Raw genomic sequence first — 27,263 nt, forward strand, 5'->3', positions numbered from 1 at the left:
GAAAACAGTCCGAACAATGGTTGGTTCATTTACTTAATAAACGATTTAAACAGTTCTACAATGTGCAAGGTGTTGTGCAAGGCATTGGGGATCCTGCACTGAACAAGGTAAAGTCCTTGCTGTCACAAGATTAAATTATTCTTGGGAAGACAGACATCAAACAAATAGTCATAACTGTAATTGTGGAAATGGTGTTATTCTATTATAGTCTAGGGGCACATGAATTAGTTTGCCAAAGCAAGACAGAGGTAGAAGGAAAAGCTTTCTTGAGGAAGTAATCTGAGGGCAAACTTGGAAGCCTACAGCATTGGTTACCACAGATAACAGAAATGTGTTTTGTACCCTACACTCCCTCGCCAGGCTCCAAACTTAAATACCCAGTAGCTGACTCAGTCTTCTGTTGGATGCTTCCAAGGCACTCCCTAATTCAACATGCCCCCAAATGACTTCCTAGTTTGCATTTTTTTTTTTTTTTAGAAAGAGAGAGAATTTTAATATTTATTTTTTTTAGTTTTCGGCGGACACAACATCTTTGTTTGTATGTGGTGCTGAGGATCGAACCTGGGCCGCACGCATGCTAGGCGACGGCACTACCGCTTGAGCCACATCCCCAGCCCCACTAGTTTGCATTTTCCCATAATAAAATGTTTGGGGAAAATGTTTCTATAAACTTCCCTCCTCAATGAATGCCTACCCTTTGCCTTACTTCCAAATTCTAATACCAAATTCTGCCCATTTGAGCTCCTACACCTCTCTCAAATCTGTTCATCTTTCCTCCTCATTCCCACCCAGTTTCCCATTGCTTACAAGGCCTTCATATGGCATCCAGGTCTCCTATGAGTCTGGTCCTGACAGAAAACAGAAGACAGCCAGATTTTGAAGATAATGAAAAGATTTACAGAGCTGTGGACAAGGAAATTACCAAGGGGTGTTGAAGTACCCAGACTATCACCCGTTGGACTGAAGGGACTAGGGGGATGTTATATTTTAGGAGCCAGGAGAGAGCTGGACTCCAAAAAGCTCCCCTGAGGAGCTATAGTAGCAAAAGTCACTGCATTAGCCAGATGGTTGAGAGGAGGAATATCCCAATCTCTCTCTCTCCTCCCTCCCCTATCTTCTGCTAGTTATTCCTATCAACTAAACAAAACCAGAAGCTATATCATCAGCCCTTTTATTTCTTCACTTATTTATTTTTTTTAGTTAGAATCTTGCTAAGTTGCTGAGGCTGGCCTCAAACTTGCCACCCTACTGTGTCAGCCTTCCCAGTTGCTGGGATGGCAGGCTTGTGCCTCTGTACCTGACTTGTTCTTTAGATTTTTTAAAAAGCCATGATATTCAAATCCCTCATGGGCTCAACAACAACAATGATAACATGGCAGCAGACTAGATTTGGTCAGGGCCATAGTGGAGACTCTGGCTCTACCATGCAGCCAGCCATGTTTGTGAAACATCAGTTAGTTCCTGGTGCCCCTGCTGAAACCTTTGGACATTCCACTACCTTTTGAATAATAACAAAGCCTTGACCTATGAGAACTTCAGAGTCTGACAATACATACATCTCCATCCTCACTCTCTATATTCAGCTACAAGGGCCTCTTCTAGTCCTTCTTATTCAACACCATGCTGTTTCTGTCTATTTAAAATACTGTTCTCTCCCCTCTTCATTGAGTTTACTTTAAGATATCAGCTCACTGATATTTATAATAGCAAATAACAATTCCAAACAGTGAGAAACAATAGAACATTACTCAGTCATTTTATAATTGTAGATTAATGAGAAAACAATGTTGAGATGTTAAGATAAAACACATTATGGTAACATGTATCATATCATATTGTTGTAATACATTTATACATATACACCCAGGTAGGGAAAAGTCTGGAAAGGAATGCACCAAAGCATGGGTAGTTGGGTCATGGGTGATTTTTTTTCTTTTTTCTTATCTATATTTTCTAGAGCAAATATGTATTAAGAAAAAATCAATGTTTTAAAAAAATAAATTAAGAAAAACATCTAGTCGGCTGGGGATGTGGCTCAAGTTCGCCTGGCATGTGTGCGGCACGGGTTCGATTCTCAGCACCACATACAAACAAAGATGTTGTGTCCGCGGAAAACTAAAAAATAAAAATAAATATTAAAATATTAAAAAAAAACATCTAGAGAGCTGGGGTTGTAGCTCAGTGGCAGAGCACTTGCCTAGCATGTGTGAGGCACTGGGGTTGTGGCTCAGCAGTAGAGCATGTGTGCGAGGCTCTGAGTTCAATCCTCAGCACCACATATAAATAAATAAAATAAAGGTATTGTGTCCAACTACAACTAAAAAATAAATATTAATCAAAGTGTGGAATATGATATGTCAAGAAATTTGTAATGTTTTGAACAACCCACAATAAAAAATTAAAAAAAAAATTTTGGTTTGACTCTTAAAAAAAAAAAATAAATAAAAAATAAATATTAAAAAAAAAAACACGCAGAGGGCTGAGGCTGTAGCTCAGTGGCAGAGTGCTTGCCTAGCAAGGCACTTGTTTCCATTCTTAGCACCACATAGAAATAATTAATTAATTGATTATTAAAACCAGGGGGAATCTAAGGTGAATATGTTAAAAATTGTGAGAGAGATGGGGAAGGAAAGGATAGGATTTTTAGAGATAATCAATTGAAAACCAAGTTTATCAAATAGTTTCCTAAAATCCCTCATAATGAGTATGTAATATATTGATACAAATATTTTAGTTCCTGGGCGTCATTATTAATTTTAACATTTTTAAAAACACAGCTCTCTTTCCTATAAAAAAATAGGGATCCACCGAGTTACATAATTTCTCTCCAATTTGATTTAAAACATGAACCCCAAACACAATATCTTACAAACCAATGTCGAATCTCTATTATAATTTAGTTCAGTTAGTCAATGGTAAGAATACTGTCATACTTTACTAATAGCAATGGCCTCAGCAGAAGAATAGACTATATATGGAAATAAAACCAAAATCCTAACTAATGAGCACCATTCTGAGATCACTGACCACAGTCAACCTTTGAAATTATTAGAATTATGCAAAGATAATGATACCGAGGCTTAATTTTTATTGAATATTAAAAACAAAATCATTTTAAAAGGCACACGAAGTTCCGAACTAAAAATAAAGAGCTAAAACCCCAAAGCATAACCTAATACCTCTTAAACCCATCCTTTCCCCACTCCAGTCCCTTCCTTTGGTGTTGGCTGGTCTTGGTCCCCACCCGTGAAGGTTCCGCGCTCCTCCCCTGAAAGCCTGTGGAGCAAGACTGCCCAATCAGTTCTGTCAGATATTTCCTCCGCCCACCTAGAGCCCGGGCTCCACGCCTCTCCTCCCCCCGCCCTCAGACCACGCCCCGCCCCTTAGACCCGCCCCTCATACCCCGCCCCCAGACCCCGCCCCTCAGACCCCGCCCCAGACCCCGCCCCTCAGACCCCGCCCCTCGTGCATTCGGTTGGCTTTTCCCACCCACTACAGTGTGTGACGGGAGGAGTCTATTGCGCACGCTGGTGCCGGGCAATCGGCGAGAGAAAGGTCGCCGCCCTGTGCTAGAGGCTATGAAGCGCGGCGTTCGGCGGGAGCGTTGCCGGAAGCGGAAGCTCGGGGGGCGGTCCAAAGGGGGCGGGGAGCCCGCGGCGGTTAATTCTTTTTACAGAGTGGCTTCTCATCCCTGGTTCTGGGATTTCCTGAGGCTGCGAGAAATGGTTAGGTCTGGATCCCGACCGAGCCAGGTGAGGGTTGTGGATCCGAGGAGTCCACTGTGTGGGTGGCGGGGACTTGAGGGGACTCTGGCAGGGGGCGTGTAAAACTGCTTGGGGGGGAAAAAAAAAACCCAAGACGGCGCGGCGGCACTGAAAATGATGAGGCTGGGTAGTAGGGGAACCCTTGGTCCTCCCATCCTAACAGCGGTTCTGTCGGTAGATGCAAGTCGCCTCAGCCCTCCAGAGCTCAGGCCGGCTTTGAGGTCGGGCCGGGTTCGAGTCCCAGCTTTCGCCGCTGGTCGAGTGACTTGACTTAATCTCTCCCTGCGTGTGTAAGTCGTCGCATCAGATCCAGCTCCTGGGTTTTTCCACTATTGCCATTGTTAGCTCATCTTCCATCACTATTTTTTTTTTTTAAATTTTTTATGGTGGTGCTGGGGATTGAACCCAGGTCCATGTGTATGCTAGGCAAGCACTCTACCAACTGAGCTATATCCCCAGCCTTCCATCACTATTGCTGACATTTTTTTAAAAAGTTTCCCGGTTAGTGTCTCAAGTATACGTTCCTCGTTGTAATACAATGGTTCTGCTTAAAATCCAACACGGGAGCTCATTTTTTGCAAAGTGGATCCTGTTCTTTGGTGTGGGAACACTACCATGTTTTATACTTTTCAGCCTCCTTTCCCAAACAGTCACATTCAAAACTACATAATCCCAGTGCTCTGGGCCCTCTGCTGCCTTTTCACATTCTGGTCTGTGTAGAATGCCCTTTTAAGACTGACATCACAGCTTTGCATCTTCTGGTCCTCAACTCACGGACCATCTGTAGAACCCTTACCTTACACCCTAGCATCCTCCGTTGGTTGGGTACTCTTCAGCCCCCCCATTTATATCCTTAATAACTTATCAAACCACTTTTCAGGCTGGCTATGTTGGTAGTCTGCCTCTGCTTCTAGACTATTTTTTCTCCATATCTTCAAGGTCAAGGACAGCACCTGTCATATTGTATATTTTCAGGGATTGAATCAATTATTTCTCAGACCCTTTGCTCAGGTTGATCTTCCCTTAACTATATAGAACTTTATTTGTTTTTGTTTTTGGTGTTCCTTCATTTACCAAAACTACTGTCTTCCCCATTAATGTGAATCTTGCACCCTTTTTTCGAGATTTGGCTTGAAACTAGAAGTGTGAATACTTCTAGACCAGCCCACTTTTACAGATTTTGTTTTTTGAATGAACTAAGATATTGAATGAATGAACTCATATATTGAATGAATTCAGAATATGTGCATTTAACAAGGATGAAAAATATGGTTTTGATATTCACAATAATCAGATTCAGATTCCAGTTCTGCCACTATTGTGATGATGGTAAGCAAAGTACTTTTTGCTTCTTTGAGAATCCTATCCTTTTGCTATTAAATAGGTGTAAAATTCTGCTTCAAGGAATTGGGGAGATGAAATAAGAAAATCTGGTAAAATATCTGCCACACAAATGACATATGTATCCAATAAATTTTAATTCCCCAAACACCTAGTTTGTTATCATCCTGATGATAACTAGCATTCATTATGTGGCAGGTACTACTATGAGAGTTTTTTATACATTACATATAATAACTCATTTAATTTTTATACTAGCCTTATGAGGTAAATAATGTTATCATCTCTGTTTTATAAATAAGGAGATCGAGGGATGGAGAATTCAAATAACTTCCCAACTAACTAATTACACAGTTGGTAGACTGTGGAAACAGTATTCAGACTCGCATAGCCAGAGTCCATTCTTTTAAACATCATACTATTCTTAGATGTATGACTTTAGACAAGGTAAATTTCTTAATTTTAGGTTTATACTTCACAGAAATAATGGCAGGGAGTTCATTAAGTGGAAAGGCTTTAATATAACCAGTTATTCTACAAAGGTAATGCTATCTTGTACTTGGTAGGAAATATGATGATTAAGAAAAGCTTATATTCTCATATAGAAAAATTAAAAGTTTAATGAAAAGTAGTGGAAGTAAGTGTGAAAACAAACTGATTAGCTGCTGTATTATGATTTGGGACACTCCTAAGTGCAGTTTTGCAGTTTGTAGCAAGGGCATTAAACTGCTAATAACCTTTTCCAAAGAAATTATGATTTTAATCCTAAATATAAAAAGGGTATTTTCAGTATATAGAAAGGATTGTTCCAGGTTTGATTTTTAAAAAATTTTTATTTTATTTATTTTTATGTGGAGCCAAGGATCGAACCTAGTGCCTCATACATGCTAGGTGAAGGCTCTACTGCTGAGCCACAACCCCAGTCCTCCCAGGTTTTATTTTTTTTTTAAATATTTTTTTTAGTTGTAAATTGACATAATATCTTTTTATGTATTTATTTTTATGTGGTGCTGAAGATTGAATCTAGTCCCTCATACCTGTGAGGCAAGAAGAGCTCTGTCACTGAGCCTCAGCCCCAGCGCCCAGTTTGATTTTTTAAAATATATTTTATTTTTTATTATTGTAGATGGACAGAATGCTTTTATTTTATTTGTTTATTTATTTATTTTTTGTGTGGTGCTGAGGATTGAACCCAGTGCCTCATACATGTCAGGAAAGCACTCTGCTGCTGAACTCTACAGCTCCAGCCCCCAGGTTTGATTTTTAATTATCAAAGATGGGAAGCAAATCAAGGACATATTATATTACTTCTACTCAAGGGAACGTTACCATTAACTTTTATTTTTTTTTAATTTTTTATTGTTGGCTGTTCAAAACATTACATAGTTCTTGATATATCATATTTCACACTTTGATTCAAGTGGGTTATGAGCTCCCATTTTTACCCCATATACAGATTGCAGAATCACATCAGTTACACATCCATTGATTTACATATTGCCATACTAGTGTCTGTTGTGTTCTGCTGCCTTTCCTATCCTCTACTATCCCCCCTCCCCTCCCCTCCCCTCCCCTCTTCTCTCTCTGCCCCCTCTACTGACATTCATTTGTCCCCCTTGTATTATTTTTCCCTTTCCCCTCACTTCCTCTTGTATGTACTTTTGTATAACTCTGAGGGTCTCCTTCCATTTCCATGCAATTTCCCTTCTCTCTCCCTTTCCCTCCCACCTCTCATCCCTGTTTAATGTTAATCTTCTTCTCATGCTCTTCGACCCTACTCTGTTCTTACTTACTCTCCTTATATCAAAGAAGACATTTGGCATTTGTTTTTTAGGGATTGGCTAGCTTCACTTAGCATAATCTGCTCTAATGCCATCCATTTCCCTGTAAATTCTATGATTTTGTCATTTTTTTAATGCAGAGTAATACTCCATTGTGTATAAATGCCACATTTTTTTTATCCATTCATCTATTGAAGGGCATCTAGGTTGGTTCCACAGTCTTGCTATTGTGAATTGTGCTGCTATGAACATCGATGTAGCAGTGTCCCTGTAGCATGCTCTTTTTAGGTCTTTAGGGAATAGACCGAGAAGGGGAATAGCTGGGTCAAATGGTGGCTCCATTCCCAGCTTTCCAAGAAATCTCCATACTGCTTTCCAAATTGGCTGCACCAATTTGCAGTCCCACCAGCAATGTACAAGTGTACCCTTTTCCCCACATCCTCGCCAGCACTTGTTGTTGTTTGACTTCATAATGGCTGCCAATCTAACTGGAGTGAGATGGTATCTTAGGGTGGTTTTGATTTGCATTTCTCTGACTGCTAGAGATGGTGAGCATTTTTTCATGTACTTGTTGATTGATTGTATGTCCTCCTCTGAGAAGTGTCTGTTCAGGTCCTTGGTCCATTTGTTGACTGGGTTGTTTGTTCTCTTATTGTCTAATTTTTTGAGTTCTTTGTATACTCTGGATATTAGGGCTCTATCTGAAGTGTGAGGAGTAAAGATTTGTTCCCAGGATGTAGGCTCTCTATTTACCTCTCTTATTGTTTCTTTTGCTGAGAAAAAACTTTTTAGTTTGAGTAAGTCCCATTTGTTGATTCTAGTTATTAACTTTTGTGCTATGGGTGTCCTATTGAGGAATTTGGAGCCCGACCCCACAGTATGTAGATCGTAGCCAAATTTTTCTTCTATCAGACGGCGTGTCTCTGATTTGATATCAAGCTCCTTGATCCATTTTGAATTCACTTTTGTGCATGGCGAGAGAAAGGGATTCAGTTTCATTTTGTTGCATATGGATTTCCAGTTTTCCCAGCACCATTTGTTGAAGATGCTATCCTTCCTCCATTGCATGCTTTTAGCCCCTTTATCAAATATAAGGTAGTTGTAGTTTTGTGGATTGGTTTCTGTGTCCTCTATTCTGTACCATTGGTCCACCCGCCTGTTTTGGTACCAGTACCATGCTGTTTTTGTTACTATTGCTCTGTAGTATAGTTTGAAGTCTGGTATCGCTATACCGCCTGATTCACACTTCCTGCTTAGCATTGTTTTTGCTATTCTGGGTCGTTTATTTTTCCATATGAATTTCATGATTGCTTTCTCTATTTCTACAAGAAATGCCGTTGGGATTTTGATTGGCATTGCATTAAACCTATAGAGAACTTTTGGTAATATCGCCATTTTGATGATGTTAGTTCTGCCTATCCATGAACAGGGTATATTTTTCCATCTTCTAAGATCTTCTTCTATTTCTCTCTTTAAGGTTCTGTAGTTTTCATTGTATAAGTCTTTCACCTCTTTTGTTAGGTTGATTCCCAAGTATTTTATTTTTTTTGAAGATATTGTGAATGGAGTGGTTGTCCTCATTTCCATTTCAGAGGATTTGTTGCTGATATACAGGAATGCCTTTGATTTATGCATGTTGATTTTATATCCTGCCACTTTGCTGAATTCATTTATTAGCTTTAATAGTTTCTTTGTAGAGCCTTTTGGGTCTGCTAGGTATAGAATCATGTCATCTGCAAATAGTGATAATTTAAGTTCTTCTTTTCCTATTTTGATGCCTTTAATTTCTTTCGTCTGTCTAATTGCTCTGGCCAGTGTTTTGAGAACTATGTTGAACAGAAGTGGTGAGAGAGGGCATCCCTGTCTTGTTCCAGATTTTAGAGGGAATGCCTTCAATTTTTCTCCATTCAGAATGATGCTAGCCTGAGGCTTAGCATAGATTGCTTTTACAATATTGAGGTATGTTCCTGTTATCCCTAGTTTTTCTGCTGTACTTTGTCGAATGCTTTTTCCGCATCTATCAAGATGATCATATGGTTCTTATTTTTAAGTCTATTGATGTGGTGAATAACATTTATTGATTTCCGTATATTGAACCAGCCTTGCATCCCAGGGATGAATCCTACTTGATCATGGTGCACAATTTTTTTGATATGTTTTTGTATCCGATTCGCCAGAATTTTATTGAGGATTTTTGCATCTAGGTTCATTAGAGATATTGGTCTGTAGTTTTCTTTCTTTGAAGTGTCTTTGTCTGGTTTAGGTATCAGGGTGATGTTGGCCTCGTAGAATGAATTTGGAAGTTCTCCCTCTTTTTCTATTTCCCGAAGTAGCTTGAAAAGTATTGGTATTAGTTCCTCTTTAAAGGTTTTGTAAAACTCTGCTGTATACCCATCCGGTCCTGGGCTTTTCTTAGTTGGTAGTCTTTTGATGGTTTCTTCTATTTCCTCAATTGATATTGGTCTGTTTAGGTTGTCTATATCCTCCTGACTCAATCTGGGCAGATCATATGACTTAAGAAATTTATCGATGCCTTCACTATCTTCTAATTTATTGGAGTATAAGGATTCAAAATAATTTTTGATTATCTTCTGTATATCTGAAATGTCTGTTGTGATATTGCCTTTTTCATCCCGTATGCTAGTAATTTGAGTTCTCTCTCTTTTTCTCTTCGCTAGCATGGCTAAGGGTCTGTCGATTTTGTTTATTTTTTCAAAGAACCAACTTTTAGTTTTGTCAATTTTTTCAATTGTTTCTTTTGTTTTGATTTCATTAATTTCAGCTCTGATTTTAATTATTTCTTGCCTTCTACTTCTTTTGCTGTTGTTTTGCTCTTCTTTTTCTAGGATTTTGAGATGAAGTATGAGATCATTTATTTGTTGGTTTTTTCTTTTTTGAAGGAATGAACTCCAAGCAATGAATTTTCCTCTTAGAACTGCTTTCAATGTGTCCCATAGATTCCGATATGTTGTGTCAGTGTTTTCATTAATCTCTAAGAATTTTTTAATTTCCTCCTTGATGTCTTCTATAACCCATTGATCATTCAGTAACCTATTGTTCATTCTCCAAGTGATGTATTCTTTTTCCTTCCTTCTTTTATCGTTGATTTTCAGTTCCATTCCATTATGATCAGATAGGATGCATGGTATTATCTCTACTCCTTTGTATTGTCTAAGAGTTTCCCTGTGACATAATATATGATCTATTTTTGAGAAGGATCCATGTGCTGCTGAGAAAAAAGTGTAACTGCTTGATGTTGGGTGGTATATTCTATATATGTCAATTAAGTCTAGGTTATTAATTGTGTTATTGAGTTCTATAGTTTCCTTATTCAACTTTTGTTTGGAAGATCTGTCCAGTGGCGAGAGAGGTGTTTTGAAGTCTCCCATGATTATTGTATGGTGGTCTATTAGACTCTTGAACTTGAGAAGAGTTTGTTTGATGAACATAGCTGCACCATTGTTTGGGGCATATATATTTATGATTGTTATGTCTTGTTGGTGTATGGTTCCCTTGAGCAGTATGTAGTGTCCCTCTTTATCCCTTTTGATTAACTTTGGCTTGAAATCTATTTTATTTGATATGAGTATGGACACTCCTGCTTGTTTCCGAAGTCCATATGAGTGATATGATTTTTCCCAACCTTTCACCTTCAGCCTATGTATGTCTTTTCCTATCAAATGCGTCTCCTGTAGGCAGCATATTGTTGGGTCTTGTTTTGTGATCCATTCTACTAGCCTGTGTCTCTTGATTGGTGAGTTTAAGCCATTAACATTTAGGGTTATTATTGAGATATGGGTTGTTCTTCCAGCCATATTTGTTTATTTATGTTACTAAACATGGTTTGTTTTCCTCTTTGATTATTTTTCCCCCCTTTACTGTCCTACCTCCCACTGTTGGTTTTCATTGTTATTTTCCATTTCCTCTTCCTGTAATGTTTTGCCAAGGACGTTTTGAAGAGATGGTTTTCTAGCTGCAAATTCTTTTAACTTTTGTTTATAGTGGAAGGTTTTAATTTCATCTTCCATCCTGAAGCTTAATTTCGCTGGAAACACAATTCTTGGTTGGAACCCATTTTCTTTCAGTGTTTGAAATATGTTATTCCAGGATCTTCTAGCTTTCAGAGTCTGTGTTGAAAGATCAGCTGTTATCCTGATTGGCTTACCCCTAAATGTGATCTGCTTCCTTTCTCTTGTAGCTTTTAAAATTCTCTCCTTGTTCTGTATGTTGGGCATCTTCATTATAATGTGTCTAGGTGTGGGTCTCTTATGATTTTGCACATTCGGCGTCCTGTAGGCTTCTAGGATTTGGGATTCTGTCTCATTCTTCAAGTCTGGGAAGTTTTCTCGTATTATTTCATTGAATAGATTGCTCATTCCTTTGGTTTGAAACTCTGTCCCTTCCTGTATACCAATGACTCTTAAATTTGGTCTCTTGATGTTATCCCATATTTCTTGGATGTTCTGCTCATGGTTTCTTAACAGTCTTGCTGAGCTGTTTATGTTCTTTTCAAGTTGAAATACTTTATCTTCATTGTCTGATGTTCTATCTTCTAAGTGTTCTACTCTGCTGGTAGTATTCTCCATTGAGTTTTTAAGTTGGTTTATTGCTTCCTGCATTTCTAGGATTTCTGTTTGTTTGTTTTTTATAACCTCTATCTCCCTGTATAGTTGATCTTTTGCTTCTTGGATTTGTTTATGTAATTCATTGTTGAAGTGATCTTTCATTGTCTGATTTTGCTGTCTGATGTCTTCCTTGAGACTCCAGATCATCTGAAGCATGTATATCCTGAATTCTTTATCTGACATTCCATCTGCTGCAGCTATTACCTCTTCTAACGTTGAGTTGACCTGCATTGCTTGTGGTCCTTTCTTTCCTTGTCTCTTCATACTGTTCGCGTTCCTTTCTACTTGGTGAAACTGTTGTGCTATTGAATTTTCCCCCTATATATTTATATTGGTCTTGTATAGTTGCAAAGTCTCCCTTGCAGGCGCGGGCGGCGACTCTGCCCCTCCTCCAATTGGGGCAATGTGCCTACCATGCCGGCAGGCCGCTGGGCCTGCTCTGCCGGTGGGTAGCAGGTCCGCCTACCTTGCAGGCACGGGCGGCGGCTCTGTCCCTCTGCGGGCCGCTAGGCTTGTTCTGTTGGTGGTCGCAGTTCTGCCTACTTTGCAGGCGCAGGCAGCGGCACTGCCCCTCTGCAGGCCTCTGGGGCTGTTCTGCCAGTGGGTCGCAGGTCCGCCTACCTTGCAGGCGCATGGGGGCGGGCGGCTCTACCCTTCCTCAGGCCACTGGGCCTGTTCTGTCTGTCGGTTGCATGTCTGGCCTGTTCTGATGGTGGTCACAGTTCCGCCTACCTGGCAGGCGCGGGGGGTGGGGGGCGGCTCTGCCCCTCAGCAGGCCGCTGGGCCTGCTCTGTGGGTGGTCACAGTTCCGTCTACCTTGCCGGCGCAGGGGGAGGGGGCGGCTCTGCCTCTCAGCAGGCCGCTGCTCCTCTTCTGCTGGTGGGTCGCAGGCCCACCTACCTTGCAGGAGTGATTGGAAGCTCTGCCCCTCTGCGGGCCACTGGGCCTTTTCTGTTGGTGGTCACAGTTCCGCCTGCCTGGCAGGCGCGGGGGGTGGGGGGCGGCTCTGCCTCTCAGCAGGCCGCTGCTCCTCTTCTTCCGGTGGGTCGCAGGCCCGCCTACCTTGCAGGAGTGATTGGAATCTCTGTCCCTCCGCGGGCCACTGGGCCTTTTCTGTCGGTGGTCACAGTTCCTCCTACCTGGCAGGCGCGGGGGGTGGGGGGCGGCTCTGCCCCTCAGCAGGCCGCTGGGCCTGCTCTGTGGGTGGTCACAGTTCCCTCTACCTTGCCGGCGCAGGGGGAGGGGGCGGCTCAGCCTCTCAGCAGGCCGCTGCTCCTCTTCTGCCGGTGGGTTGCAGGCCCGCCTACCTTGCAGGAGTGATTGGAAGCTCTCACCATTAACTTTTTAAAAAAAACTTATTTTTAGTTACAGATGGACACAATATATTTTATTTTCATGTGGTGCTGAGGATCGAATCCAGTGCCTCTCGCATGCTAGGCAAGCGCTTTACCTCTGAGCCATAACCCAGCCCACCATTAACTTTTTTGACTGTTAATATAGAAAAAGATTCAAAAGCTAAAAAAAAAAAAAAAAAAAAAAAATTCAAAATTACAAGTATCTAGTCATCATGACTCAGTAAAAAAATGCATAGGAGAAAGACTGGAGGCCCTGATAGCAAAGAGCACATTTAGTACCTAAAGCTTGGTTTCTAAATACTGATCACAAAACAAAGTGTTGGTGAGGATGTTGAGAAATTAGAACATGGATAGCTATTGCTGGGAATAAATATGGTACAGCTGCTATAGAAAAGTATGAAGTTTCCTTAAAAGAACTTAAATAGAACTCTTATAAGGTCTAGCCAATTCTACTTCGTGGTATTTATGTTAATTGAAATCAGGATCTTAAATAGATATTTACACTGGTATTCATTATTCACAATACCAAGAAGTAGAAACAATCTACATGTTTATCTATAGATGAATGGATAAAGGAAATATGGCATATACATACAGTGAAATCTTTTTCAGCACTGAAAAAGAAGGAAATCCTGCCATATGCAATAACAAGGATGAACCCTGAGGACATTCTGCTAAGTGAACTAAGCTAGCCCAGGACAAATACTGAATGATTCAGTACTGCATGATTCCACTCATATGAGGTATCTAAAGTAGTCAGGGTGTAGGCCAAATATACAGGAGTAGAGTAGAATGGTGATTGCAGAGGTTGGGGCAAGAGGGAAAAAGGGACTTGCTATTCAGGAGGTATAAAGTTTTGGTTTTGTAAAATGAATAAGCTCTAGAGATCTAACCAATATTGTGCTTATAGTTACCAATACTGTATTTTGTTAAGGTAGATCTCATATTGAATATTCTTAAGACAGTCTAAAAAAGAGATGTGCTTGGTTGTAAAAAGGTAAGGAATAATTCAAAAAATGATGGGGACTTGTTAAAATTAAGAAGGAACCAACTTGAAGAGGCTCCCACTACTAAATCTGGCGCATTTTGACCATTATAACTAATAATAATAGATCATAACCCACTGAATAAAATATGAATCCATGAGCCTACATTCAAATGAACAAGAAACAAGGAAAAATTCTTTCCTAATTAGTTCTACATTTATTAGTTGAAATTCAACTAATAAATGACAATTAATAAATGTAGAAGGAATGATGTTAAAAAAACTAACCATTTAGGAAGGCTGGGCATGGTGGCACACACCTGTAATCCCAGTGGCTGGGGAGGCTGAGGCAGGAGTACTGCCAGTTCAAAGCCAGCTTCAACAACTTAGCAAGGCCCTAAGTAACTCAGTGAGACTCTGTCTCTAAATAAAATACAAAGGAGAACTGGAGATGTGGATCAATGGTTATGTGCCACTGGATTCATTCCCCAGATACCAAAAGGAAAAACAAAAACAAAACCTCACTATTTGGAATTGGACATAACTTTCCTTTGTTGTGAATTCATATATGAATTCATGACCAGTGTAATGGCACATCATGTACAACCACAAGAATGGGAAGTTATACTCCATGTGTGTATAATATGTCAAAATACATTCTACTGTCATATATAACTAAAAAGAACAAATTAAAAATAAAAAAATTTTAAGAAATCACCATTTGACAATTGAGTGAACCGAGAGTCCTCAGTGGATGCTAAATTGGGTGGAAGTTTGATGATTGGATATCTACATAGTGTCTAGATATTTCCCCACAAAATGCTTAATAATTGCAAAGGTAAAAATAGTAACTTTACAGTGAAAAACCTGGCAGACACGTTGTTTTAAAAAATATTTTTATAGATGGACACAATACCTTTATTTTATTTGTTTATTTTTTAATGTGGTGCTTAGGATTGAACCCAGTGCCTCACATATGTTAGACAAGTGCTCTACCACTGAGCCACAACCCCAGCCCGAGACACTGTTTTAAATAATCAGTTTACATAGCCAGTGGTAGGACAAACTGACATCACATGTCTGCTCATACTGTATTGAAAATGACATTTGACTTTGTAGTATTTCTGCCCAAAATGACTTTGTAGTATTCCTGCCCAAAATGCATAACCTAGTTTGATCCTGAGGAAACATCACAGACATCTAAACTTCTAGATGGAAATTCTACAAACTAACTGGCCTCTACTCTTTGAATATATCAGGGTTATAAAGGACAGTGAATGGCTATCCAGGGAACTATTCCACATTAAAGGAGACCTAAGGGCTATGGCTATGACAGCTTAATGCAAAATATGATCCTGAATTAGCTATGGATCAGGTTTTTTTTCTGTAGAGGGCAGTATTGGGATAATTGGCAACATGCAAATAAGATCACAGGTTGTAATACTATATCAATGTTAATTTCCTGGTTTTGATAATTATATTAGAGAATGACCTATATTTAGGCATATATGTGTATGTGTGTGTGTGTATTATATGCACATAAATATATACTTATATATATTTATTTATATTATTTTGTACCAGGGATTGAACCCAGGGGTGCTTAATCACTGAGTCACATCTACAGCCCTTTGTATATTTTATTTTGAGACAGGGTCTCACTAAGTTGCTTAAGGCCACACTAAATTGCCGATACTGGCTTTGAACTAATGATCCTCTTGCCTTAGCCTCCTGAACTGCTGGGATTAGAGGCGTGTGTCACCACACCTGGCATATTTAAACATATTATGTCTGCAGTTACTCTGAAATGGTTCAGACAAGAAATAATGTTGTAGATACATATTGAGAATATGGCAAATGTAGTAAAATGTCAGAATTTGTGGAATCTGATTGAAGCATATATAGGACTTCTTTGTGCTATTTCAAAATAAAAAAAATACCTCCACGAATTGGGAGGAAATGTTCAATATGAGAGATACTCTTTTGGAGTGTTTTTCTTAGGGGTAATTTTCTTTACCAGATTTTTCTTTTTAGTCAGTGTTTTTCTTTTTAAGAAATATTTTGTAGATAATCATCTAATTACGCCATACATTTATTTCAGACAGTGTATTTTTTTCCACTTAATTTTGAAAGGCAGTAAATGTGGTAATTGTTTTCAGAATTGATCTGGGGCATAGCAGCATCATGGGTTGGATTTGTATCATTATTCCAGCCAGGACACCAACACAGATATACCAAAGGGAAAGACCTGAGTGTGATGCAGGATTCAGTGGGGCTATGTTACATGGCATTGTATTTTCTATGATGTTGATTTTTCACTGTGCGGTTTATGACCCTCCATCGTATTCCAAGTTATCTCAAAAGGTATAACTATTATCAACCCATTTTTTTTTTAAAAGGTATTCTCATTAGAAGGGGGAGTACATATTTAAGCAAATAATAGAATACAACTTCAGGAAGTTTGGTAGTTACTGCTCAGAGCTATCTTGGGATGAAATATGTAAACGTGTCAAGACAAATCACAAATGAAACTGCCAGCAGTACCTCTATCTAGAGGATGGAATAAGGGGGAGAGGATTAGAGACTTTAATGTCTTTAAATTATATTTGAAAGATTATATTTATCTGATACGTATCTATTAATGTATGCCATAGAAAGTTCCCCTTTTACTCTATCCCCCGGATACCCTGTTTCTCTCTCTGGAAGTAACTATACTTAACTGTTTTCTTTCATAACTTCGAAGTTATTGGGTACATATAAAAGCAAATGCATGCTTTTCCTTTTGTTCTACATAAAAGGTAGCCTACCTATGTTACTTTAAAAATAAAACCTTTTTGAAGAACCAACATTGCTATATTAGTTTAAAAAGAAAGATTGAAAGAATGAGATGTAGATAAAGAAGAAGGATAGTTTTTATGTGCTGGTCCTTATTAGACCTTCTAAGTAATGTGGATAAATGGAACCAGAGTTATGAACTCTGTCCTATATCTTGAAGTATTAAGTTTCAAAGAATTTGGGAAATGTAGAACATGTTCAGGGATTATGAGTATAGTTCCAACTTAATTGTAGTAGGTTTGAAATGATATCTCAATTTTCAGCCTAAATAAGCATAAGGAACAAACACATGTGTTGCTTGCTTCACATTTTATGTAGCAAATTTATTGTAAAGTGTTAAATTATAATTGTGGACTTTTAGGATATCTCATTTATTTAAAAAAATGAATGAATACTGCACATATACTATGGAATATTCAGCCTTATAAAGGAAGGAAAATTTTTATATATGATACAACATGGATGAAGCTTTAAGACATTATACTGTATAATTTCACTTATATGAGGTCTCTAGAGTAGTCAAATTTATATAAAGTAGAATATGGTGGTTTCAACGGGTGATGAGAAGAGAGGATGGGAACTTACTGTTTGGTAGGTACAGAGTTTCAGCTTGGGAAAATGGAAAAATATGAATAACATTTCAGGTCTTGTTAAGATAGCATATTGAAAATATGATGGAAAAGTATTTGTATATCTACTATAATATAATACATTATGTCATAGGTGTTATCTTCAGGAAGGAACTCTGGATCTGCTAAATTAACAAATGGAAAGAAAGGGTAAGTACAGAAAGAAGTTTATAACTTCAGGAAATCTCAAGAAAGTTTTCAGAGCTTTGGGCTGGATTACATTTTCCCTATTCCAGAAAACTAGATGCACCTCTTCCTTTACATCCTCTGGGGAATAACTTTTCAAATCTACCCAGGTCAATCATTATAGTGTTTTAACAGTCTTTCCAGTCTTCATAATGTCCTATTCATGTTATATATTGTTAGGCAAGCTTTCTTTACAACCTGTGGTGGAAAGAAAATGACTACTTACTAACATATTTTGAGGGGGAAAAATTGTATTATTTATAACACTGTTAATCTTGTTTTCTAGGACTCATTTAAGAAAAATATCACGTTTTAATGCAAATTCTGGCTATCCCACTCATTCTGATTCAGAAAGTCAGGTAAGATTAGACCGAACAGCTATAATACACACTATTTTACTTAGCTTTCAGGTAAAAGCCTAGAAATGGAAATAAAATACAAAGGTAAAGTATAAATTGCCTTGAGGAAATAGGAAGGCTATTGCTTTAAAACATGTTTTCTACCAATAATAAATTGCTTATAAAGAATTTTATTTAAGGTTGCATAATACATATTTTTTCTCTGCACTATAATTTTATATACAAATGTATTTTAAATGACTTTCTCCTTACAGACTGAAACTATACAGGGGCTTGATGGTTGTGCTTCTTTGCTGCGGGACATTTTGAGAAATGAAGATTCAGGTTTTATTTTTTTTAATGCTTCTTCCCTGATCACCTTTTCTCAATTAAGTAATTTTTATAAATGCTAACAAATTTTGTTTTAATTATTCATAGCTTCAGAAACAGCATATTCAGAAAATAGATGTAACTCCAGACCTTTAGAAGGCAAAAAATGTGGATCTAAAAAGAAAGGACATGAGAAACATATTTTTCCTTCAGTAGTCTGGAAGGAAACATGTAAGCATTTTTTTTCTCTTATTAAAGATAATCCTTAATTCTGGGGATTTGATAAATTATCAGGAGTATGCAGTTTTCTTTCATTTAAATATATTTTTATTTAAGTATATGTGTGCGTTTGTGTTTCTCACTATACAGCTTAGTAGTCACTTTGTTTATTGTTACTTTTCTAAGTAGAAAAGTAGGATAAGAATCTATGGGTTTGCAGGATAAAGTATTTAAACTCAGAATGACATTTAGGAGGCGTATGTATAATTATCTTTGTTTCACCTGTCACTTGTTTTCATAGATAATCACAAATTGGTTGCATTTCAGGGATATACTTATAAATAATAATTGTTTTAAAATTACTTTGTATGTTTATATCCTAAGTTGGTTACAGAACTCAACTTTTTTGAGCTGCAGTTAAGGTTCATGGTACATAAGAAGGTAAGCTTCCAAGTTGAACAGAAAAGAAAGCCTGCCAGTGATTGATTGATGGTTAATACAACCAGTGGTATTTTATATCCTTAGGGTTAACTAAGGGTAGCAGTTCAGCAAACAGTTTAGAACAAGCAAATTTTGATTATGTTTCTCAAAAAGATATATAGAACAGTGTGGTCCAAAATAATAATTGAATAAAGTATCCACAATAGGATTCCTTCCTTCCTTCCTTCCCTCCCTCCCTCCCTCCCTCCCTCCCTCTGAATCTGGAGATTGAACCCAGGACCAAGTACAATCTAGGCAAGTGCTTTGCCACTGAGTTACATCCCCAGCCCTTTTTATTTTGGACATGGTCTTGCTAAGTTGCCCAGGCTGGAGTTGAATTTGTCATCCTCCTGCCTCAATTTTCTGAGTTGCTGGTATTACGGGCACATAACCACCACACCTGGCTATTTCTATTTTTTTTTTTTTTTTTAGTTAAAATGTAATTGTACATATGTATAGGGTACAGCGTGATATTTCAACATGTATATAGAATATGTACTAATAAAATCAGGGTACAATGAGAATTCTGAATAGTTCCATAGTTTATGGTGGGTCAGAAATGTTAGCACTTCAGTGCATGCTTACATTTAGTACAAAGGATAAAATTTAGAAAATCATCTGGCTACCCCTGGATATTAAGAGATCAGGATCCAGGCAAAGAGGCTAAGAAAATGGAGGTAAAACATTCATAGGGCTAGATATTATTCTATATGGTCATGAGTTAGAGAATGAAAGAAGAGAAACAGCTTATTTCAGTCCTTCCATGTATGTTGGAAGGTCAGTCAGTTGAGCCTCATATGTTGACCTGCCCTGTTCAGGAGGATAGGCACTAGCCACATGAAGCTGTTGAGCACTTGAAATGTGAATGCAAGGAATTTTTTGATGTTATTGAATTCTAATTAATAAAATTGAAAACAGCTTTATCCAATTAATAAAACTTATAGCTATCTTTGGAATCACTTGAGTGAATGAATCTATTTGTTTTCAACTGTAAATTTCATTAAGTATAAATTTAGATCAGGTATTTATGATGAAAACTTGTTGCCCAGATTAAGATGTGCTTTGTGTAAAATATATATTGGATTTAGAAAATCTAATACAAAAAATAAAACATCTCAGTTCTCTGTACTACATATTGAAATATTAATATTTTGGCTGCATTGATTTAAAATGTAAAATATTATGAAAACTAAACTTACCTATCCTTTTCACTTTTAAATGTGGCTACTAAGAATTTTAAATAATATATGGCTTGTATTATATGTCTGAACAACATCAGTCTAAACCAGGGGTCAACATGGTATGGTCAATTTTATTTTATAAATAATATTTTATTTTGTGAACAAAGTTTTATTAGAATGCGGTCCTGCTTATTTATTCATAGTTTTTTTCTTTTTTAAAAAATTTTATTCTTTTTACATACATAGGACAGTAGAGTGTATTTTGACATATTATACATTACATGGACTATAGCTTCCCATTCTTGTGGTTGTACGTGATGTGGAGTTACATTGGCCATAATGAATGACCAATATGAACACAGGAAAGTTATGTCTGGTTCATTCTACTGTCTTTCCTTTTCCCATCCTCACTTCCTTTCATTCTCCTTTGTCTAATCCAGTGAACTTCTGTTCTTCCCTCTTCACTTTATTGTGTGTTAGCATCTGCCTATCAGAGAGAACATTTGGCCTCTGGTTTTTTGGGATTGGCTTATTTCACTTAGCATGATAGTCTCCAGTTCCATCTATTTACTGGAAAATGCCATAATTTCATTCTTCTCTATGGCAGTAATATTCCATTGTGTATATATACCACATTTTCTTTATCCATTCATCTGTTGTAGGGCACCTTGGTTGATTCCTATGGTTTAGCTATTGTGAATTGAGCTGCTATTAACATTGATGTGGCTGCGTCACTGTAGTATGCTCATTTTAAGTCCTTTGGGTATATGCCAAGGAGTAGGATAACTGGATCAAATGGTGGTTCCATTCCAAGTTTTCTGAGGAATCTTCATATTGCTTTCTAGAGGCTTGCACCAATGTATGGTCCTACCAGTAGCATATAAGTGTAACTTTTTCCCTCATATCCTCACCAACATTTATTGTTACTTGTATTCTTAATTTTTATTCTGACTGGTATGTGATGAAATCTCAGTGTAGTTTTAATTTGCATTTATTTAATTGTTAGAGATGTTGAATATTTTTTCGCATATTTGTTGACTAATTGTATTTCTTCTTGAAGTGCCTCTTTATTTCCTTTGCCCATTTATTGATTGGGTTATCTGCTATTTTGGTGTTAAGTTTTTTGTGTTATACATTAATGCTTTATTTGAGGTGCAGGTAGATAGTAAAGATTTTGTCCCAAATTCTGTTGGCTCTCTTCATATTTTTGATTGTCCTCTATTGTGAAGATTTTTAGTTTGATACCATCCCATTTATTGATTCCTGATTTTATTTTTTGTGTTTTAGGAGTCTTGTTGAGGAATTTGATTCCTAAGCTGACAGGATGGAGCATTGGGCCTACATTTTCTTCCAGTAGGTGCAGGGTTTCTGATCTAATGCCTAGGTCCTTGATCCACATTAAGTTGAGTTTTGTGCAGGGTGAGAGATAAGGGTTAATGTTATTTTGCTACATATGGATTCCCAGTTTTCCCAGCACCACTTATTGAATAGGCTATCTTTTCTCCAGTATATGCTTATGGCACCTTTGTCTAATATGAGCTAATAGTATTTATGTGGCTTTTTCTCTGTGTCTTCTGTTTTGTACCATTGGTCTTCATGTCTGTTTTGGTGCCAATACCATGCCATTTTTATTACTGTAGTATAATTTAAGGTCTGGTATTGTGATTCTCCTGCTTCACTTTTTTTTAAACTATGGATTGCTTTCGCTATTCTGGGTCTCTTATTTTTTCATATGAATTTCATGACTGCTTTCTCTATTTCTATGAAGAACATCATTGGAAGTTTAATAGAAATTGCATTAAATCTGTAGAGTGTTTTTGGTAGTATGGCCATTTTGAAAATATTAATTCTGCCTATCCAAGAATACAGGGGATCTTCTATCTTCTAAGGTCTTTAGGCCTCTTCAGTGTTCTGTAGTTTTCATTGTAGAGGTCTTTCACCTCTTTTTTGTAAGATTGCTTACCAAATATTTTTTGCTTTGAGGCTATTGTGAATTGGATAGTTTTCCTAATTTCTTTTTCAGTTGATTTATCATTGGTGTATAGGAATGCAGTTGATTTATGGGTGTTAATTTTTTTTTAATTTTTATTTTTTATTAGTTGCTCGAGACAATACAATGATCTTGACATATCATACATTTGATTCAAATGGGGTATGAATTTTCATTTTTCCACGTGTACAGATTGCAGGATCACATTGGTTATACAGCCACGTATATACATACAGCAATACTAGTGTCTGTTGTATTCTGCTGCCCTCCCTATCCCCGCCTCCCTCCCCTCCGGGTGTTAATTTTATATCCTGCTATTTTGCTGAATTTGTTTATGAGTTTTAGAAGTTTTTTGATGGAGTTTTTTTGTATCTTCTAAGTATAAAATAATGTCATTAGCAAATAAGGATAGTTTGAGTTCTTCTTTTCCTATTTGTATCCCTTTAATTTCTTTTTTCTGCCTAATTGCCAGAGTGTCAAGGACTTCATTGAATAGAAGTGGTGAAACAGGACATCCTTGTCTTATTCCAGTTTGTAGAGGGAATGCTTTGAATTTTTCTTCATTTAGATTGATGTTGGCCTTTAACATACATAGCTTTTACAATATTGAGGTATGTTACTACTATCCCTAGTTTTTCTAGTGTTTTGAACATGAATGCATGCTAGCTATATTGTGTCAAATGCTTTTTCTGCATCTATTGAGATAATCATGTGATTCTTGTCTTTCAAGTTTATTGATATGATGAATTATGTTTATTGATTCCTTTATGTTGAACCAGACTTGTATCCTGAGGATAAATCCCACTTGATCATCTTTTACTCTCTTTTGAACCCCACTCGATCATATTGTACGCTTTATGTTCTTATATGTGATTTGCCAGTATTTTATTAATTTTTGCATCTGTATTAATCAGGGATATTGGTTTGAGATTTTCTTTCCTTGATGTGTTTTTTCAGGTTTTGATATCAGGGTGATACTAGCTTCATAAAATGAGTTTAGAAGAGTTCCCTCCTTTTCTGTTTCATGGAATAATTTCAGGAGGATTGGTATTAGTTCTTCTTTGAAGATCTGGTAAGAACTTGGCTGAGAATCCATCTGATCCTAGTCTTTTCTTTGTTGGTAGGCCTTTTTTTAAAAAAATTTATTTTAATTAGCTATACATGATAGCAGAATGCATTTTGATTCATTGTATGTAATTTCATCACAACTTTTTATTTCTCTGTCACAATGTAGCATTGCATCATATGTGCAGTCTTACATGTACCTAGGATAATGATGTCCATCTTATTTCACCATCTTTTCTGCCCCATTGTTGGTAGGCTTTTGATTGTGTCTTCAATTTCCTTGCTTGAAATTGATCTGTTTAAATTTTCTCTGTTCTCCTGCTTCAATTTGGGTTTGTCCTGTGTCTTTAGAAATTTGTCAGTGTCTTCAAGTTTTTCTACTTTATTATAGTATAAATTTTTAAAATAGTTTTATTATCATTTTTATTTCAGTTGTGTCCATTGTGATATTTCCTTTTTCATCATGAATTTTTATAATTTGAGTTTTTTATTTGTTAGCTTGGCTAAGAGTTTATCAATTTTATTTATTTTTTTCAAAGAATGAACTTTTTTTTTGAATTTTTTTTTTTCAATTTCATTGAGTTTAGCTCTGATTTTAATTATTTCCTGTCTTCTGCTTTTGGTGTTGATTTGTTCTTCTTTTTCTATGGGTTGGAGGAGTAATGTTAGGTTATTTGGTGACTTTATATTCTTTTAATGAATGACTTCAATGCAATGAACCTTCCTCTTAGAACTTCATATTGTCCTTCATAGTGTCCCAGATATTTTGCTATGTTGTGCTGCTATTCTCATTTACCTGTATTTTTTTTTTTTAATTTCATCCCTGGATTTCTTCTGCTATCCATTAGTCATTCAACAGTATATTATTTAATATCTGGTTATTAGAGTAGCTTCTATTTTTTATTTTATCACTGATTTTTAATTTCATTCCATTATAATCTGATAGAATGCAAGGTATTATCTATATTTTTTGTATTTGCTAAGAGTAGCTTTGTGGTCTAAGATATGATCTATTTTAGAGAAAGATCTGTGTGCTGCTAAGAAGAAAATGTATTCAGTCATTGATGGATGAAATATTCTATATATGTTTGTTAAGTTTAAATTATTAATTTCTTTTGTATGGAGAATGTATTCAGTGGTGAGAGAGGTGTGTTAGACACCCAGTATTATTGTGTTATGGTCTGTTTGATTCTTGAAATTGAGAACAGTTTGTTTGATGTATGTAGATGCTTCATTGTTCGGGGCATGAATATTCTTATGTCCTGTTGATGTATAATTCCTTTAAGTAGTATGAAATGTCTTTCTTTGTCCCTTCTGATTAATTTTGGTTTGAAGTCCACTTTATATGATATGAAGATGTAAATCCCTGATTGTTTACAAGATCTATGTGAATGATATATTTTTTCCTATCCTTTTACCATGAGTCTGTGGATGTCTTTGCCTATAAGGTGAGTCTCTTGGAGACAGTACATTGTTGAGTCTTTGTTTTTAATTCAATCTGCCTTTTTATATATATTATATTATTTATATATATTCTTTTAGTTGTCTATGGACCTTTTATTTATTTATATGTGGTGCTGAGAATCAAACCCATACCTCACACATGCTAGGCAAGTGCTCTACCACTGAACCACAACTCCAGCCCTGTCTGTGCCTTTTGATTGATTTATTTAGGTCATTTACATTCAGTGTTATTATTGAGAAATGATTTTTGTTCCCTGTCAATTTGATTTATTTCTGATTTTTAATTTGAATTAGTTTCGCCTTTGATTGACTATTGGTCTAGTGTAGTTTCTTCCTTTGCTGATTTTCATTTTTGTTTTTCATTTCTTCTTCATGAAGTATCTTATTGAGTATGTTTTGTAGTGCAGGCTTTCTAGTTGTGAATTCTTTTAACTTTTGTTTATCATGGAAGGCTTTTAGTTCATTGGCAATTCTGAAGCTTGATTTTGCTGGGTATAATATTCTTGGCTGGCATCCATTTTCCTTCAGAGCTTGATATATATTATTTCAAGACCTCCTAGCTTTGAGGATCTGGGTTGAGAAATCAGCTGAGATCTGGATGTGTTTCCCTTTAAATGTGACCTATTATTTTTCTCTGTCAACTTTTAAAATTCAGTCCTTATTCTGTATGTTAGGCATTTTTATAATAATGTGCCTTAGTTTGGGTCTGTTATAATTTTGTATATTTGGGGTCCTGTAAGCCTTCTCTATTTGATTTTTCCATTTCATTATTTAGGTTTGGGAAATTTTCTAATATTATTTCATTGAAAAGCATGTCCATTCCTTTGGTTTATATCTCCAAGCCTTCATCTATCTCAATAAACCTTAAGTTTGGTCTTTCCTGGTTATCCTATATTTCTTGGAAGTTCTGTTCATGGTCTCTTAACATCTTTTCTCTATGGTAAACTTTATTTTCAAGATTATATATATTGTTCTCATTGCCTGAAACTGTCTTTCAAGTAGTCTAGTCTGTTGGTGATGCATTCCATTGAAATTTTAATTTGGTTTATTAATTCCTTCATTTTGAGGATTTTTTTTTTTTTTTTTTTGCTGATTTCATTTTAGAATCTGTATCTCTATTGAAGTGAACTTTCACTTTCTGAATTTTCTCTCTGATTTTACTCCTTACATTGTCCTTTATCTAGCGGATTAGTTTATGTACATTCTAAACTCTTTCTCTGACATTTCTTCCACTGTAGTGTCAATGGATTCTGTTATTGAAGTATTTTGGTTTGTTTGGGGTAATTTGTTCCCTTGCTTTTTCATGTTTTTTCTTTGTCTACCCATCTAACAGTATGGATCTGAGGCAGTAGTTTCTACCATGTGGACTTATCTGTAACTGAAGGTTTCCAGTACCTCACCATTTAGGGGGAGATAAATAATAACAACAGGAGCTGGGGTTGTGGCTCAGTGGTAGAGTGCTTGCCTAACACATGTGAGGCACTAGGTTCAATCCTCAGCACCACATAAAATAAATAAAGTTATATGAAAAATAATAACAACAATCAGTTCAAACAATATATACCATTAAACCAAATAGTTTCTGCAATGACATCTACAATGTTAGTTGTGACAATAAACAGTAATGACATGATCAGTTATGAGTAAAATTATCAGCGTACAATAAAAACAGTAAGTTTGTAAAAGGGTTTACAATTTCAAATGTTGCACAGGGAGAGAACGGAATGATGTAGGATTTGATGATTATGAGGGAGAAGGAGAGAAGATAGTAGTAAAAAAATTAAAAGGAGTGAAAGAGAATAGTAGAGATTGGCTGTGAGCAGAAGCAAGAGAGAGAATCAAGGGAAACAGATAAGTGAGACAAAAAATATATAAAGTAAAAAATTTAAAAATTAAAAATAAGAGTACAAAACAAAACTGACCTATAATAGTCAAACATCCTACTCCTCAAATTATTGATCCATGAAAAACAACTGGCTTCAAAAATGCTAGAAATAAAAAAATAAAGAAAAGAATATGTATAAATGTTCATGAATCATTAAGGTCACAAACATTGAAAAGAAAAAAAAAATCTTGATGAGAAGTTAAGGAATTATTTCCATTGGAATTCAAAAGATTCCCAGCTTTCCTTCTTAGCAGTGTCAGGGTGGGGTGTCTGGAGTGAGGGAGGTAATCCTGTAGGTGGAACTCCTTTAGGCAGGGTTTAGGTTTAGGAAGGCTCCAGGCTCTTCACTGAATGCCAGTTGGTCTGGAGATTTTAAATCAGTGCATCTCCAGGGCCCTGCACTTGCTAGTCCATGTTGGAAGGCTCTATCCTAGGGATCGCTCCTGGGTTCTACTTGTGTGGTGGAGGAGCTGATTCTTAGTCCACTCTGTCCCCAGTGGACCCCATGTTTCCTGGTCTCAACGTTTAGTCTCCAAACTCTTTCCTGTCCCCCTACCAACCCTTTTGAATTCCCAGGCAGGGTGGTCTCTCCCAGCTGGTCTTACAAGCAGCTGGTTTGGATGGGGAGGGGGAGAGCTGGGTGGGTTGCCATGACTAGTGTTCCCCTGTGTAAACCCCTCTCAACGTTTGATTTTCTTCTGATCATTTAGGCACACTTACTGAAGCCCTCTTAATGTGTATAGCCCTCTTAATGTGTATGAGGTCTGGAATTTGTTCTCACAAGTTTTATTTTCACAAGCTGATAATTAG

General features: G+C 36.9%; 1 protein-coding gene across 1 annotated transcript in view; it reads left to right on the top strand.

The window, feature by feature from the left end:
- Positions 1-3,671: 3,671 nt before the first annotated feature.
- Positions 3,672-27,263, top strand: part of Ccdc14 (coiled-coil domain containing 14) — a 60,770-nt gene continuing 37,178 nt past the window's right edge. Inside the window, exons 1-5 of the mRNA XM_027936107.2 lie at positions 3,672-3,752; positions 17,410-17,465; positions 17,788-17,860; positions 18,115-18,184; positions 18,278-18,400. Of these exons, the coding sequence (XP_027791908.2) occupies positions 3,723-3,752; positions 17,410-17,465; positions 17,788-17,860; positions 18,115-18,184; positions 18,278-18,400 (352 nt within the window). The 5' untranslated portion in view covers positions 3,672-3,722. The remainder of the gene's footprint in view (positions 3,753-17,409; positions 17,466-17,787; positions 17,861-18,114; positions 18,185-18,277; positions 18,401-27,263) is intronic.

The sequence above is a fragment of the Marmota flaviventris genome, chromosome 8, assembly GCF_047511675.1.
Source record: "Marmota flaviventris isolate mMarFla1 chromosome 8, mMarFla1.hap1, whole genome shotgun sequence".
NCBI lineage: Eukaryota > Metazoa > Chordata > Mammalia > Rodentia > Sciuridae > Marmota > Marmota flaviventris.